This window comes from Cheilinus undulatus, linkage group 12, assembly GCF_018320785.1.
Source record: "Cheilinus undulatus linkage group 12, ASM1832078v1, whole genome shotgun sequence".
Taxonomy (NCBI): Eukaryota; Metazoa; Chordata; class Actinopteri; order Labriformes; family Labridae; genus Cheilinus; species Cheilinus undulatus.
Window position 1 is genome coordinate 9,995,666 of NC_054876.1, and position 14,718 is coordinate 10,010,383.

Below are 14,718 nucleotides of genomic sequence, written 5' to 3' on the forward strand. Positions count from 1 at the left end.
GTGTATGTTGCCATAGGTGTTAATTGTTTCGTGTGTTTTAAAATGCCCAATGCACCTGCTGCCTTGATATCAATTTCTTATTTCCTGCATTATAGTAACTGAATTCATTTAAAGAGAGACAGTTTTTTGACTAAAAGTAATGACTAGGTGCTTTCTAATTTGACTAAACTGGGCTGAAATGCTTTGAGGTTTTATAGACTAAGACTTGAACAAAGCCAGAAAGGATAAAATGGCTAAAATGTGACTAAAGTCTTGTCTGAAGAATGAGATTAAGATTGAATGTAAAACAGCAGCCAAAGTCATTACTAGTCTGTATCTTTCAGTCGCATTTCACTTGTTGACTCATGTCTCTCTGTCTGTGTGAATGTAGGCGTCTCCTCTGCCACCTTGTTGCACTCAAAGTCCCTGCGAGGCCACAGAGACTGCTTTGAGAAATGCCACCTCATCGCCAACCAGAAGCTGTCACGTTCCAAGGTCTCCAGAAGTGCCTACGAGGGCATGAAGCTGGCCCTCAGCCAGAAACTGAACCGCATCATCCAGTATGCACAGAACAAAGACCCCGTCTCCTCCAACGGCACCAGCAGACGGGGGGCCAAGCTGCTCTGTCTCAGCCAGCAGAGCGACTGCAAGCTGCTGCCCCAGTCAGACGCACAGGTACCACGGTACGCCCCCCGCTGGGACACGTGCAAAGCTGCGGGGCTGCCTGATTACGCCATGGGGATGTTGGAGTGCCACACTGCGGAGGAGCTGGGGCTGCTGCAGGAGTCACAGTCTGATGTTTGGTCTAAAGATGGCAGGAAAGGTCTGCACAGCCGGAAACCATCATCAGGAGGACAGACACAGCACAGATACCAGGGACACAGCAGAGATGAATGTGAGAACCAGTTCTTTAACCTTAGTTAATTGGTAGATGTCTGTGTTAAACTGAAGCCATAGTTGAAGTTTCATTTCTTCTTATGTTGGAAGAACAATGTAGACAACATGATGGCGGCTTTCTCCTCTGTCTAGACATGTTCAGGGCAATATCTGATTTCTCGGAGAATTCAAAAACCTCTCAGCATTTATCTTTTAAAAGGCAGCAGACAAAACACAAGATGCATTCCTACCCAGTCTTCTTCTGTTGATATCTGCAGAGAAAAGCACACTTTCTTATAACCCTGAGCTGAGAAACAGAATGGTCTTCTTGTGTATCACCAGTACTAAAGCTTATTATGAGTGCAGTCTTCCCTAAAAGTCCCTTCTTCAGGTTCTTGAGTTTTAAATGAGATGATAGGCGTTTCACTGATACAGGTCTTAGATTAATTTGTATTCACATCTGTTCTAAAGCTCAAACACTTAATGTTCTGAGCACTTTAAACCTGCATATTTACAGGAAACTAATACAGTTTACAAGCTAAGGTATTAAAGGAATATGACAAGGATTCTGTATTTTAATTGGTAGGTACACAACTTGTTATTAATATCAGCTGTTGTTACAGTAATCAGAGCTATGCTATAGGGACTCAGTTAATTAACATTAATATTGAGGCTGATATGATGACTGATACCGTTTTTTTTTTTCAGGAACCATATGCATTTATTATGATGTGCAAAATGCAGCAAAAGCAAAATTGCATGACAGAAATTATGGAAAATAAACATATTAGCTCTAGCATGAATGAATGAGCTTCATTGTCATTATACAAATGGTACAATGAAATTCAGAATCAGCATATGAAATGGCACCAAGCAATACAGTAGCAGAAGGAAAACAGGAACTGATTCCATATACTCACTGTGTCAGTGGCACCCAAGCCTGAGTTTTGATTGGCTGCTACTCATATGACACCTAGCCAATCAGATTGGGTTGTATACAGGACATTATGTGAAAATAAAGCCAGAGGGGAAGACTCGCCTTGCAGTGTAGCCAGAGTAGTTCATTTTTGATTAATCAATTTCCTCCATAACCGGCCATTATGCCAAATATCTGCCTCAGTAATCGGCCAGGCAGATAATTGGTCTACCCCTGATTAAAATTGCTCATCACTTGGTTGCACCAGCTATGTAACTAAGTTCAAACACAACCTAGTTTGAAACAAAGTTTACAGTTTTAAGGTGTTGCACCTCTGAGATGGTTGAATGTAGGCTTGACTTACAGTTTTTAATTTTACACCTACCTACTAGTAGGTGTAAAGTCCTTCATATGATGTAATGGTCATGGGATATCATTTTGAAAGGGATAATTTAGAGAATCTCGAGGTACAGAGGGTTTTAGTTGGTGTTAGCTGTGTAGTGTCGTGATAAATAACATAATTTAAATAAATAATGAAACATTTTTGCTTCCAGTGAGTGAAGTTTATTTTAAAATCAATCCACCAAAAGCATACCATTAAATTACTTTGTTATTTCGGTTTCACAGCCTGGATTGACTTGTTAGTTTTACACAGCAGCAAATAAAGGGTGAAGGCTTTAATTGTCAACAGTTGAATGTTTTGTCACATTTTGCGTATACTTCTGTTTGTGGATCAGTGGCTTTCAGCGCAGGTTGCTTCAGCTGTTTCAAAGAAAATTAGACATGAGATACTTCAACATAACAAAAACTCCATCAAAAAACTGCTTTTTACTGATTGGTCAAATGAACTGAAAACATAATTTTATAACAATATTTTGGTTAGTTTGAATACCACGCAGGATGCACCTTTGTTGTTAATGTATCATTGGACTAAAGTCCTGTTTTGTCGTAAACAGCTCCAGCTGTGGACATAGCGCATTTCGGTTCACATGGGCTGTCTGCTGCCTGTCTCCCTCGTTTACCAGGCTACATAATATCAGATTAAACACTAATAGAACTCGTCACTGGCCAGAGACAAAAATTCACAAGAAGAAAAGAGGGGAAGGTTTTGCTCCTCTGCCTCACAACTCTTCCACCATCAGCAACGACAAGTGTTTTGATTGGTCAGATTTGTGCTCATTAGAGCGACACTTTGAAAAAATGGAACCAGTTAAAAAAAATATCAGCCACTGTTGTTGTGAAAACTTGCACTGATTTGTCACATGCTTGGAAAAATATATTTCATGCTAACTATTGGCATGTTTAGTGTGCAAGAGCTTTCTTTAACTGTGTGCTTTTACATGTACTGCTGCAGTTTTGCTGAGCAGATTGCATCATTAGGCTTTTAATTAAACTGTGGGTGGAAAGAAGTGTATGAATTGCTGCATCATGTAGATAAAATTAAGTTTATTTGTATAAGCTTTAACACATCAAACATGGGTCAACTGTCATAGCTTTCAAGGTAAAATACTTGAATATCGATATAATGCTTGAAAAGTGCTTCATTTCCATAATCTAGTGTAAAAATGACATCTAGAACTATGTAGCAACAATTAAAACCTTCATTTCCTTTCAGCCGAACCGTAAGTCATAAATCTGCCTGATCTCCTGTGTATACTCACAAAACATCAAAACATCTGTACTCTAAGTGGGGAAAGCTGAAGAGCAGATGTTTTTACAACGGACACAGAGACCATGACGGAGCTGTGGCTGAGCCAGATGCTGTTTATGCTTAATGTGATTAATTAAAACCTGTTTCTTTTCTTCCAGTGTCTAAAATGAGTGTGGATGAACTCCATCAGCTGAACACCCAGCTACTGATGCAGCTACAGAGTAAGTCCATTATTCTCTGTCTTTATTCAGTTGTGCATTGCAGTAACAGAACCCAAACTTTGACATAAAAGTTTGTATCATCAAGATTTTAAGCTGAACGTTGTTTGTTACCCCCAATCTGTAATGCTCCTGTCTAATAGATGCCCTTTATAGATTCATGTTGCCTCCAGGAGAAAGCAGAATTAGTACACTGTGTTTACACTTTTTATTACAAATTCAGAACAGAGGATATAAAAAAGCAGAGCTCATAAACACTCGAGGGCTTCTCTAGTCAACATCGTCTCCTCTCATGTGACAAGCTGCGTTGAATCAAGCTCTGTCTAGCGTTCACTGATGCATACCCCGCCTGTCTGTTCACTTCATTCTTCAACACTTAGACTCATTGTTTTCTACTCACAGCGACAGATACACAACACGCATCTTCTCTTTTATTTTTTACATCTGTACATCAAGTATCCTGTAGATCCTGAGCAAGGCCATTAAAAGGACCCAATCATCATGTCATCATGTTATTAGTTTAGGTTTCAGTGAGAGGTCAAATTAAACAAACTGTCACTTTGGCTAAATAACACCAGCTACTTCAAGTTCTCTTACCAGCTGAAGTCTTAGTCATCCTTCATGAGCTGTCAGTTCCACTAATAATCAGTGTTTTACATGGGACACATTAGGAAAATGTTGAAATGTCATACTTAGTTATAAAGGAAAAACACACATGACCAAGACATCTGTAATGTACAGTAGTGATTAATGGTTGCATGGAATTAGAAAGGGCTGCACAGTGTGGAGTTTGCATGTTCTCCCTTATACATGTCTATCTCCCACAGTGCAGGGACACTCATACTAATGCTAATTGGTGACCGTAAATTGTCTGTAAATGTGAGCGTGAGCAATTTTTATATTCTGTTTTCAAACTATAATGAAGTAAATTCAAACTGTAGCTCATTTCAATATCTAAGGGTGCTTTCATACTTTAAGTGTTATGCTCAGTTGAAATGAGTGAAGTTCGCCTCGTTTGTGTGGTTTGTTTGCAAGGCAAGACAAGTTTATTTGTATAGCACATTTCAGCAACAAGACAATTCAAAGTGTTTCACACAGGAAATTGAATACAATGACAACGGAAAAAAGAAACAAAAAAGAAACATTTTAAAAGAAAAATGTAAAAATCGATAAAAGCAGCAAATAAAACCCACAAAAGATAAAAACAAAGATATTAAAGTAAAAGTTATAGTTGGAGTGAAAACAGAAAATTTTAAAGGTGATGAAGTGTTTTAGTCAAAGGCAGCATTGAACAGGTGTGTCTTCAGCCTTGATTTAAGAGAGCTCAGACTTTCAGCAGACCTGATGTTTTCTGGGATTTTGTTCCAGATATACAGAGCATAGAAACTGAACGCTGATTCTCCATGTTTAGTTCTGTCTCTGGGGACACAGAGCAGGCCTGCACCAGACAACCTGAGTGGTCTGGAAAGTTCATACTGGACTAGAAGGTCTCTGATGTATTTTGGTCTAAACCATTCAGAGCTTTATTAGCTAACAGGAGTATTTTTTTTTTTTTAAGTCTATTCTTTGAGAGACATGGAGCCAGAACAGGACTGATATGGTCCACTCTCTTGGTCTTAGGGAGGACTTGAGCAGCAGCGTTTTGAATCAGCTGCAGCTGTCTGGTTGACTTTTTAGGCAGACCAGTAAAGATACTGTTGCAGTAGTCAACCCGACTAAAGATAAATGCATGGACAAATCTTCAAGGTCCTGCTGCAACATAGTCCTTTAATCCTAGACATATTCTTGAGGTGATAATAAGATAACTTTGTAATTGTTGTTATGTGGTTTTTAAAATTCAGGTCTGAATCCATGACAACACCCAGATTTCTAGCCTGGTCTGAGGTTTTTAACTGTAGTGACTAGAGTTGCATGATGACTTTTAAACATTCCTCCTTGGGTCCAAAAACAACTATCTTAGGTTTTTTCTCTGTTTAACTGAAGAAAATTATGGCACATCCACTCGGTAATTTGTTCCATGCCTTTACCCAGTGCTTTTATGGGGCCATAGTCACCTAGAGACATTGAAATGTAGAGCCCTGTGTCATCTGCATAGTTATAGTAGTTTATTTTGGTGTTTTCTATGATCAGAGAAAGTGGAAGCATGTAGATGTTAAACAGAAGAGGCCCCAGGATGGAGCCTTAGGGAACCCCACATTTAGTTTTGGTCTGCTCAGATTTAAAGTTAGCTATTGACACAAAATAATCCCTGCCCTTTAAGTAGGATGCAGACCAATCAAAAACTGTGCCAGACAGTCCCACCCAGTTTTCCAGTCGGTCAAGTAATATATAGTGGTCAGCTGTGTCCAATACAACACTGAGATCCAATAACGCTAAAACTGAAGTTCTGCCATGATCAGTGTTTAAGCAAATGTCATTAAACACTTTGACCAAAGTGGTCTTGGTGCTGTGATGTGGTCTAAAACCTGACTGGAAGACAGGGCTGGACTGGCAGTCTGGCATACTGGGCATTTTCCTGGTGGGCTGACCTACTGTGGGGCCAGTATAATCTATTTCTTTTCATTTTTTGCTAAGCACTTGCCCATAGGGCAGGGGCAGTGGCCCATTGGCTGTTTACTTTATAATGACAGTTTACTGGCCCAATCATGTGTCCTAAAGGTCCATTTATCGCCCCCCCTTCCCACTCTGCTCCAGCTTAGAAAGTGAAACTAAAGTGTCTGGAGGAAAACAAAACTATTCGCAAGAACAGTTAGATTGCGATTGGATACAGAAATAGTTGTCAAATTAGAACAAAAAACTGCTGAGATGCACAAAACTTGTGCAGACTTTTTCATGATATTCCCCATTTTGTAACTAAAATACTGTGTTTTAAACTTTCAAACACACCATGTATTAAAATTATTAATTGACGGAAGAATACTTCTTGCTGCTGAGATTTCAGTCTGGATTTGGTAGCCTTTTATATTTTGTTAAATCACTCTGAGTATCTGAAAAATGATGACTTGCAGACAGCAGACTTATTCATGTGAATAGCTGTTCATGTGCTGCTGACTTCCCCTTTTACTGTATGTCAATATGCTGATAAAACTGTGGGTTGATTTATTCGGTGTATAACCAGCTTTATGTGACCACTCAGAGTGATCTCCTTTGTCAGGGTTGGTGAAGAAACCCTAGGAAGCTTGAACTCACTTGCTAACCCCCAGGAGTGTGTACGTCATGGGTAGAGGGATGTTAAAGGCTTGACATCATTGATTAGCTCAACCTGGCGGCCTAGCAGTATCTCTGAGGTCTGACGGGGGCCTCCTGGCTGCCAGCCTCAGTAGAAAGATACTTACCTTCTGGGTCCTACAGCCTTTCCTGGGGGAGCGTGAACACAGACTCCAAACTTTTTAGAAGATTACAAGGTCCAATAAACAGCCTGGCTCTGAAAGTTTAGCTTATGCTTACTGTGTAAGGGTCCAAATGAAAGGTAAACTCAGACTGATTGGTCTTACTGAAGTAAGATTTTTATTATTAGTAGTGTTACTGGTTTGAAAGTTCAACAGCCTCTGATCTAGAGCAGAAAAATGACATTGATGAATGTGTCTTGGAGTCTTTTTCCCGAGTTCCACATCACTTAAATCCTTGATTGTAATTAGATTTTTCCTTATCTTACACAGATGCACTTTCTGTCATGTTGTCTTTGCCCTCTGCTCCTTCATTAATCTATAGTATTGATTCTCCTAATCTTGTTTGTCTCTGTAGTTTGTATGCCTTTTTATAAGTTGACCTTGTGACTGAATAAAACCGCAAATTCTCAATGTCTCTCTCCCTCTTTCTCTACATAGAGGTCTTTGAGGACCTGACCGTGGCCGTGCAGGAAAAAGACTCATTGGCGTCGGAGCTACATGTGCGTCACATCGCCATCGAGCAGCTCTTCAAGAACTGTGCCAAACTGCCGTGGCTTCAGATCAGCAGGGCCGGAGTCAAAGCTAGCAGCAGTGGCAGCAGCGGCCCCGTGGAGTGACGACCAAGAGTGAGGCGGAAGCTGACGAACACTTTAAGCTGTCTGAGGAGCCTTTATGTACACTGAGTGACTTTTACAGCACTACGGCGGTGTAAGATCTACATTAGAGAAGCATTAAAGGCTGAGTGGACTTGGCCTCTGCTCTCCTGGTTGCAGTGATGATGCAAGGATTAACAGTGGTTTGCTGTTAAAACAAACTGCTCATATGGCCTGAATTACACCCAACTCATGGACTCAGAATAGATTTTGATAGTGGAGTTGGGCCCCAGTACAAGACGAGGATGTCTTTTCTTCATGAAAGATTTACCTTCACATAGACTGAAAACTGTGTCTGCAAAATTCTCATCAATAATATTTGTCTGGTTTTATTTTTTACTTTGGTTTAACTTTTGTCAAACGTTTCAGTCAAACAGTTTTCATTTTTAGATACTTTTGAGTTTCTTGTCATGTTAGACATGACTTTTTAATCCTGGGTTTTAGCATTGCTGAATACTTCTCTGTATGTCATCTGATGGTGTGTTACAGTATTGTATAACATAGCTTTGATGCAGATTATAGGGGCAATGGTAGTATGAGCATTTCAAGTGCATTTGTAACTAAAAATAGAAGCACATGTGCGTAAAGCCTTTGATAAGCTGCCCAATCTACCCACCTACCTATCAGACACTGCTGAAAGTAGAGTTTGATTTGTCTTTTAATGTTAAAACATTAACAAGGTTTTATTTTGTTTATCTAAGCTGCTCAAAGTGGCGTAATGAATTCAAAATTAGTTTCAGCCTTACTCTCAGATGCTCTAATTGGACAAGACAGTTTGAGCAGATATTCCTACAAATACTCAACATTTTACATTCTTAGGGCCTGTGTCCATAGCTGCAGATTTTTGCACTGAAGGCACCCACAATCTCTCACAGATGCTTATTGTTGCTAGGTAACAAAAGTTGACTTCTGCTGTTCTCTAAAGGATCTGTAAGGTCTGTGTCAAACAGCGCCTTGTGCTTAGTAGTTGCCTTTGTTCAAGGAAATATCAAAACAGTTGTCAAGGTATCCTGTCCTGGTATTGGAAGCTGATCTTGGTTTGGAATTCGTGCCCGAGTCAGATCTAATGGTCTCTCCTCTGCCATTGCTTTTGACAAAGCTAATATCAGAAATCCTGCCCATCTTTAATAAGATTGGTCAGTGAGGGAGAAGTGACAATAGCAAGCACAGAATTGTTCAAAAAATGTAACTTTTCTCAGCTGAGACTACCATGAGCATCGTTGTTAGGTAGTGTTATTTTTTAAACATTACAACCCTTGTTGCCCTCATACTTGCGTGCATCTGTCATGTTGGAGTGGACAACTAACCCACTAGTTGTCGCCATCTTTCATGGAGCTACTTTGTTGCTGCTCCGTCCATCCCATAGACTGAAGAAAGAACCATCTGTCCTCTGCTCAGCTGTGCTTTTGTAGTTGTCCCTGTGCCCAGTTGAGCGAATATCATTGATATTTTTAGAAACTCACTCAATATATGGAGGTATTTTTTTAAACTCAGTTAAGTTCCACCTTTTTTCAAAACGATTCTTCTTTGTCGTCTTCTGCTCTAGGGTCAGGTTTGCCGATGGTATTGCTAGGTTTGGTCCGTATCATTAAGCTTTGCGAGAATATACAAAAAAGGATGAAATGAACGCTGAGTATGAACAGAAAGGTCTATGTGTATCCGTCTCAAATGTAGAATATCAATGAACTTTTATATTATCAAAAATGTAAACCCAAGTTAGTTGCAAAAACAGCACACAGCTGACAGTAGACTTTTCTCTGCCTTCAAATATGTCGCCCCCCACGTCATTACAAAACCTTGTCTAAGGCTAGAATCTGCAACTGTGCAGCCTGATAACATAAAACAGCCATTGTAACTTTCACTCCTCTGGTATGCTCACAATCAGGAAAAGAACAGGGCAGACATACAGTATTATGCACAGGCTGTGCGTAATACTGCATGTCTAATGCAGACAATACAGCATGAGCTTGTACTTATGTTTCGTGTTGATATTGTTGTCCCTTTTGTTTAAAAATTCAACATAATTGGGATAGTTCAGTTAAATACTGTCCTTTCTGCTATCTCACAAGCTCAATCATGCTCCGATAAAGCTGCGTCTAGGAACTACTACAGAGCACACACTTCGGTATTTTCTTTTTTATTCGTCTTTTTTTTGTGACAAAAGATGAAGGGCCATAGGGCAGTTTTCTTCCAGTAAGAGATACTTTTATGAAAAAAGAACTAATAATGGATTACTTGAACTGCAAAACCAACACATTATGTGGCTAGTTAAAACAAAGAAGCAATCCAAGTACTCTCACCAGTTACTTTGTTACCCAAACACTGTTGAGTGCAGTGACAACAAACAGCTGACACTGAGGCTGTTGCAGAGGCTACTGCAGTACATTGGTTTTGAATTGAAAATGGGAGCTAACAGCACAAAAATGGCTATGGACACAAGCCAAGTTATCAAGTTAATAAACCTGTAGCTAGATAAATCTAAACATGATTAATTATACGGATAAATCTAGGTTTCTTAAAATGACAAAACATGTTGTACTAAAGAATTTTGACTCAAAAAGAGGCATTCAAGGCTCAAACTTTTGGGACTCAAGCTAGATTTGAGTAACACGCAGGTGTTAGAATGCTGAACCAGCTTGCTGTGTCACTGATGGTGTAGAGCTTATCTTCTTTTTTGTTAGCTTGTTAACATGTAAAATGTTGAGGGAGGGGGTCAGATAATTTTGTTCAGGTCCTGCCCGTTGGATACCATGGGAATTTCAGCTCGTATAACAAAAAAATGCTCCTTAAATTAATTGCTGGCCCTTAATTTAAATTGGAAAGTCAGCACCCATCAGTGATCTTTAGAATCACTGCCAGTAAGATAAATGGAGGTTGGAAAGTTGGATAGTTTTAAGGCTCAACCAGCCGTGCCGGTTTTTGTTTATGGGGGTGATGACTATTTTGGGAGTGTCTATGATTTCGCACAATCAAACAGCAGTTTATCAAGCAGTCGGTGGATATATCAGCAAACGAAGCTTCTTATATTAACACGCCTGCTTAAAGGGAAAAGTGTTGTTCAGTTGAGCTTTGGCTTTATTGTAGCTTTTATTACTGGTGACTTTTACTTGACATTAAGTGTGAAATGTTTGTTTTTTTGTTGTTTAGCTTTCAAGCACAAGTCAAACATATGGCTGTAAACTAAGAGTGCTATGAAAAGAAAGTTGCATCTATAGAGAGAATCCAGCTGCCAAACCAAAGTGTGTATTTTCAGTTTGTGTATGATCTTAAAGCATTTACCGTGGATTAAATTAAGAGAGGATGTTGCAATACCAAACAGATTTCAAATACGTGGCTTAATAAAGTACGGGTTACTTTTGTTGGAAATGATTCATTTTAAGTACATATGTTTAATTGGCTTGTTTAGTGTTTTCTGTCGTATGCTGTGTCATATTTAATCGTTGCTTTCAAGTATTGGCTGGAGAGCTACGTTAAAGTTGCAGCAATACAAGCACGATGGATTTTAGTCTACTGTGCCTCTGGAGGTCCCTGATTTTTAAACAGAAGGAGACAAAGAAAGGTTGTATTAATAGTCATTGTTGCAGAAGTCTGCAGTTTTATTATTCAGGAACCCTATGCAAGAAAGAGAGAAATCAATCAGAAGCCTTATTGAGTAGATCTCAGAGTATTTGTCCATCTGAGTTCTCCTCAGAGGAGTCACAGAGCGAGTCGAGTATTAAATGCTGCTGAAGGACGAGGTCAAAACCAGAAAGATGTTTAGAAAATCTCAGCTTTGTTGGTGTATCTCTCTTGTGCTCTCTTTGTAAGAGATTCAATGTATTTGACCCCTGGTAGGGTTACAAGTTAAAGGTTTTAGCTCCATTTTACACTTTTTTCTTGTTTTTATCTGTCTTCAGTGTGCTTGAATATGAGAAAATATTCACATCACCGGTCTTTCAAACCGCTCATTCATTTGATGTGTGTTTTTTATGTGTGTTTTATGAATGCTGTGTTTTTGTGTACTGTGGAAACACGCCTGGGCTTGTTGCTCAGGCTGCCTAGCTTTGGTTTTTCTTTCTTTATCATTTACAGGAGATGTAAGCAAACCTGTTACACTTTCACCTCCTTCCTTTTAGACTTGATTCTTTGTTCATTTGTTTTCTGATGTTGAACAAAGCTGAATTTGTGTTGTGTGATTCATTTCTATTTATTCTGTGTGTTCATGGACCTAAAACAGGCTGTGTGATTTGTGCTTAAGTGACAGTTTGTATCATTTTGTAAAGTATTTCAATAAAATGAAAATATTTTTACTATATTTTGTTTTATCTTCTCCATTATACCTGCTGTATAAGAGGCCCTGGTACAGCCATGTGATCATTAGGGAGGAAGATTCATAAATGTGCAGTTGTTGTATAGAATATGACCATGAAAGTGGAATTTCTTGCCCACACAGTACACAAAGAATTCCTAAACAATTCAACAGGGCAGAATGATTGGAAAAGCTTTTATTAAAAAAAAAAAAAAAGTTACAAATAAATAATCTTCCTATATTTCAACATGTCGTCATGACAAACCTTAATACTCTTTAATAGTTAGCCCTTTCTCAGTAAAAGTATCACTGGATCAGTAGTGTTCGCCTCCATTCAATCTATTCTGACCCCAATTTCAAAAAAGTTGGGACGCTGTGTACAATGTAAATAAAAACAATGCGATAATTATCAAATCTCATAACCCCTTTTTTTAATTCACAAACGAACATAAACAGCATATCAGATGTTGAAACAGACATTTGTCATTTCATGAAAAGTATTAGCTCATTTTGAATTTGATTGCAGCACAGCTCAAAAAGTTGGGACAGGGCCATGTTTACCGTTGTGTTGCATCCTCTCTTATTTCAACAGACTGTAAATGTCAGGAGAGTGAGAAGACCAGTGGAGGTTTGGGAGAGGAATGTTGTCCCATTCTTGTCTGATGTAGGATTCTAGCTGCTCAACAGTCATGGGTCTGGATTTTTTATTTTATGCCAAATATTTTCTATCTGTGAAAGTTCTGGACTGCAGCACATGGACTCTTTTACAAAGCCATGCTATACTGATGGATGCAGTATGTGGTTTAGCATTTTATTAGCGTATTTGATTAATACCGCTATCTACTTTTCAGCATTGATGGTTCCTCTCCAGATGTGAAAGCTACCCACACCACAAGCACTAATGCAACCCCATACCATCAGAGATGCAGACTTTGGAACTGTGAGCTGAAAACAAGCTGGATGGTCCCTCTTATTATGTCTGCAAATTTCCAAAAAGAATTTTAACTTTTGAGTCATCTGACCACAGAACAGTTTTTCATTTTGCTTTAATCCAATTTAAATGAGCTTTGGCCCTGAGAGGACGGCAATGTTTCTGGATCATGTTCACATATGGCCTCTTCTTTGCACGATACAGCTTTAACGTGCATGTGTGGACGGCACAGTGAACTGTGTCCACAGACAATGGTTTCTGAAAGTGTGTTGGAGCCCATGCAGTGATTTCCAGCACAAAGTTATGTTTTGAATGCAGTGACGCCTGGGGACAAAGATCACGAGCATTCAATACTGACCTTTGGCCTTGTCCCTTGCACACAAAGATTTCTCCAGATTCTCTGAATCTCTTGATGATAATATGTTAAAATGGTAAATCTTCACAATTTTAGACACTTTTTTTTCATTGAACCTCTGCCCACATTTACTTCTGAGAGACTCTGCCTCTCTAAAATGCTCCTTTTATACCAAGTAATGTTACTGAGCTGTTGTCAATTAACCGATTTTGTTGCAAAATGCTCCTACAGCTGTTTTTCATTAGTACCACTTACTTTTCCAGCCTTTTGTTGCCCTGTCCTTACTATTTTGAAATATGTTGCTGCCATCAAATGCAAAATGAGCTAATACTCTCATGAAATGGTAAAATGTCTCAGTTTCAACATCTGGTTTGTTGTTTATGTCCTATTGTGAATAAAACATGAATTTATGAGATTCGACAATCATTGAAATTCTGCTTTTGTTTTCTTTTTAAACAGCGTCCCAAGTACTAGTTTATTAGTACTACCAGAGGTACTAATACTAATAGTAACACTATCCATCTGTTTTCTGTTATCTGCACTGCTAGCAGTTCTTTTAGAAAAGTAATACTGTGAGTGTTTTTGGCTGCTACTAGAACTAACTGTTGTACCTGTATCACTATTTCTGGCTCTACTAGTACTAGTAAGAGCCAAAAGATTCCCTAGTATTACTGATATTAGTTCTATTAGCTCTGTGATACTAGTACTGTGACTCTTATTAAGTCATATTTTTAGTACTAGTGCTAAGAATTAAATCATCTATGTTTAAAGCCACAAACATTTCTTCTCCCATTTTGATGCTCTGGTTCAGCTTCAGCACACTGTCTTCACCATGTCTGCATGTCTAAATGCATCGTCTGCTGCCATGTGATCGGCTGATATTTAAGTAAGTAAACAGTTTAACAGGTATACCTAATAAATTGATCATTGAGGGTACTTGGGTACCCAAGAGTAACAACTTTCCATTGCCTTATCTTCTAAGAGTGGACTGATTTGGTTTGAAGAACATTTTTTAGTCTTAAAGAGCATACAAAGTCCGAGGTTGTTGCAGTGTGGAGCAGATGGAGGTTGGATGCCCCCTTGTGGACAAAATATGATAAAACTGCCTACAGGTTTAACTACGGATGGTCCTGGTGCTGCTTAGAAAAATAAAGGGGATTTATTTCTAGGAAACATGCCCATATATATACACTTTATTTGTTCATCCTTATACTTTAAACTGTGTATTTTAAGGACTGAAGTTTTAGGTCTGAACTTTAACTTAATTTTAACAAACTTAAATATCAGCATGGGTTTCGCAATCACTTGTAAATATCAACATATTGGCAATCAAATATACATCCCAGGTCAAGGCATTTATTTATGTTCTTTGTAATAATTTAATCAGTCAATTGTAAAATTAATATGAAGGTAAAACACTCATTATAATGCATTATCAGTACTTAAAATAATTTATTGATTC

General features: G+C 38.7%; 1 protein-coding gene across 2 annotated transcripts in view; it reads left to right on the top strand.

Annotated features, from left to right (window-relative positions):
• Positions 1-11,951, top strand: part of c12h21orf91 (chromosome 12 C21orf91 homolog) — a 36,252-nt gene extending 24,301 nt beyond the window's left edge. For both annotated transcript variants that reach the window (XM_041801259.1, XM_041801260.1), the window contains exons 3-5: positions 371-874; positions 3,581-3,643; positions 7,468-11,951. In XM_041801259.1, the coding sequence (XP_041657193.1) occupies positions 371-874; positions 3,581-3,643; positions 7,468-7,646 (746 nt within the window). In that variant the 3' untranslated portion in view covers positions 7,647-11,951. The remainder of the gene's footprint in view (positions 1-370; positions 875-3,580; positions 3,644-7,467) is intronic.
• Positions 11,952-14,718: the final 2,767 nt, after the last annotated feature.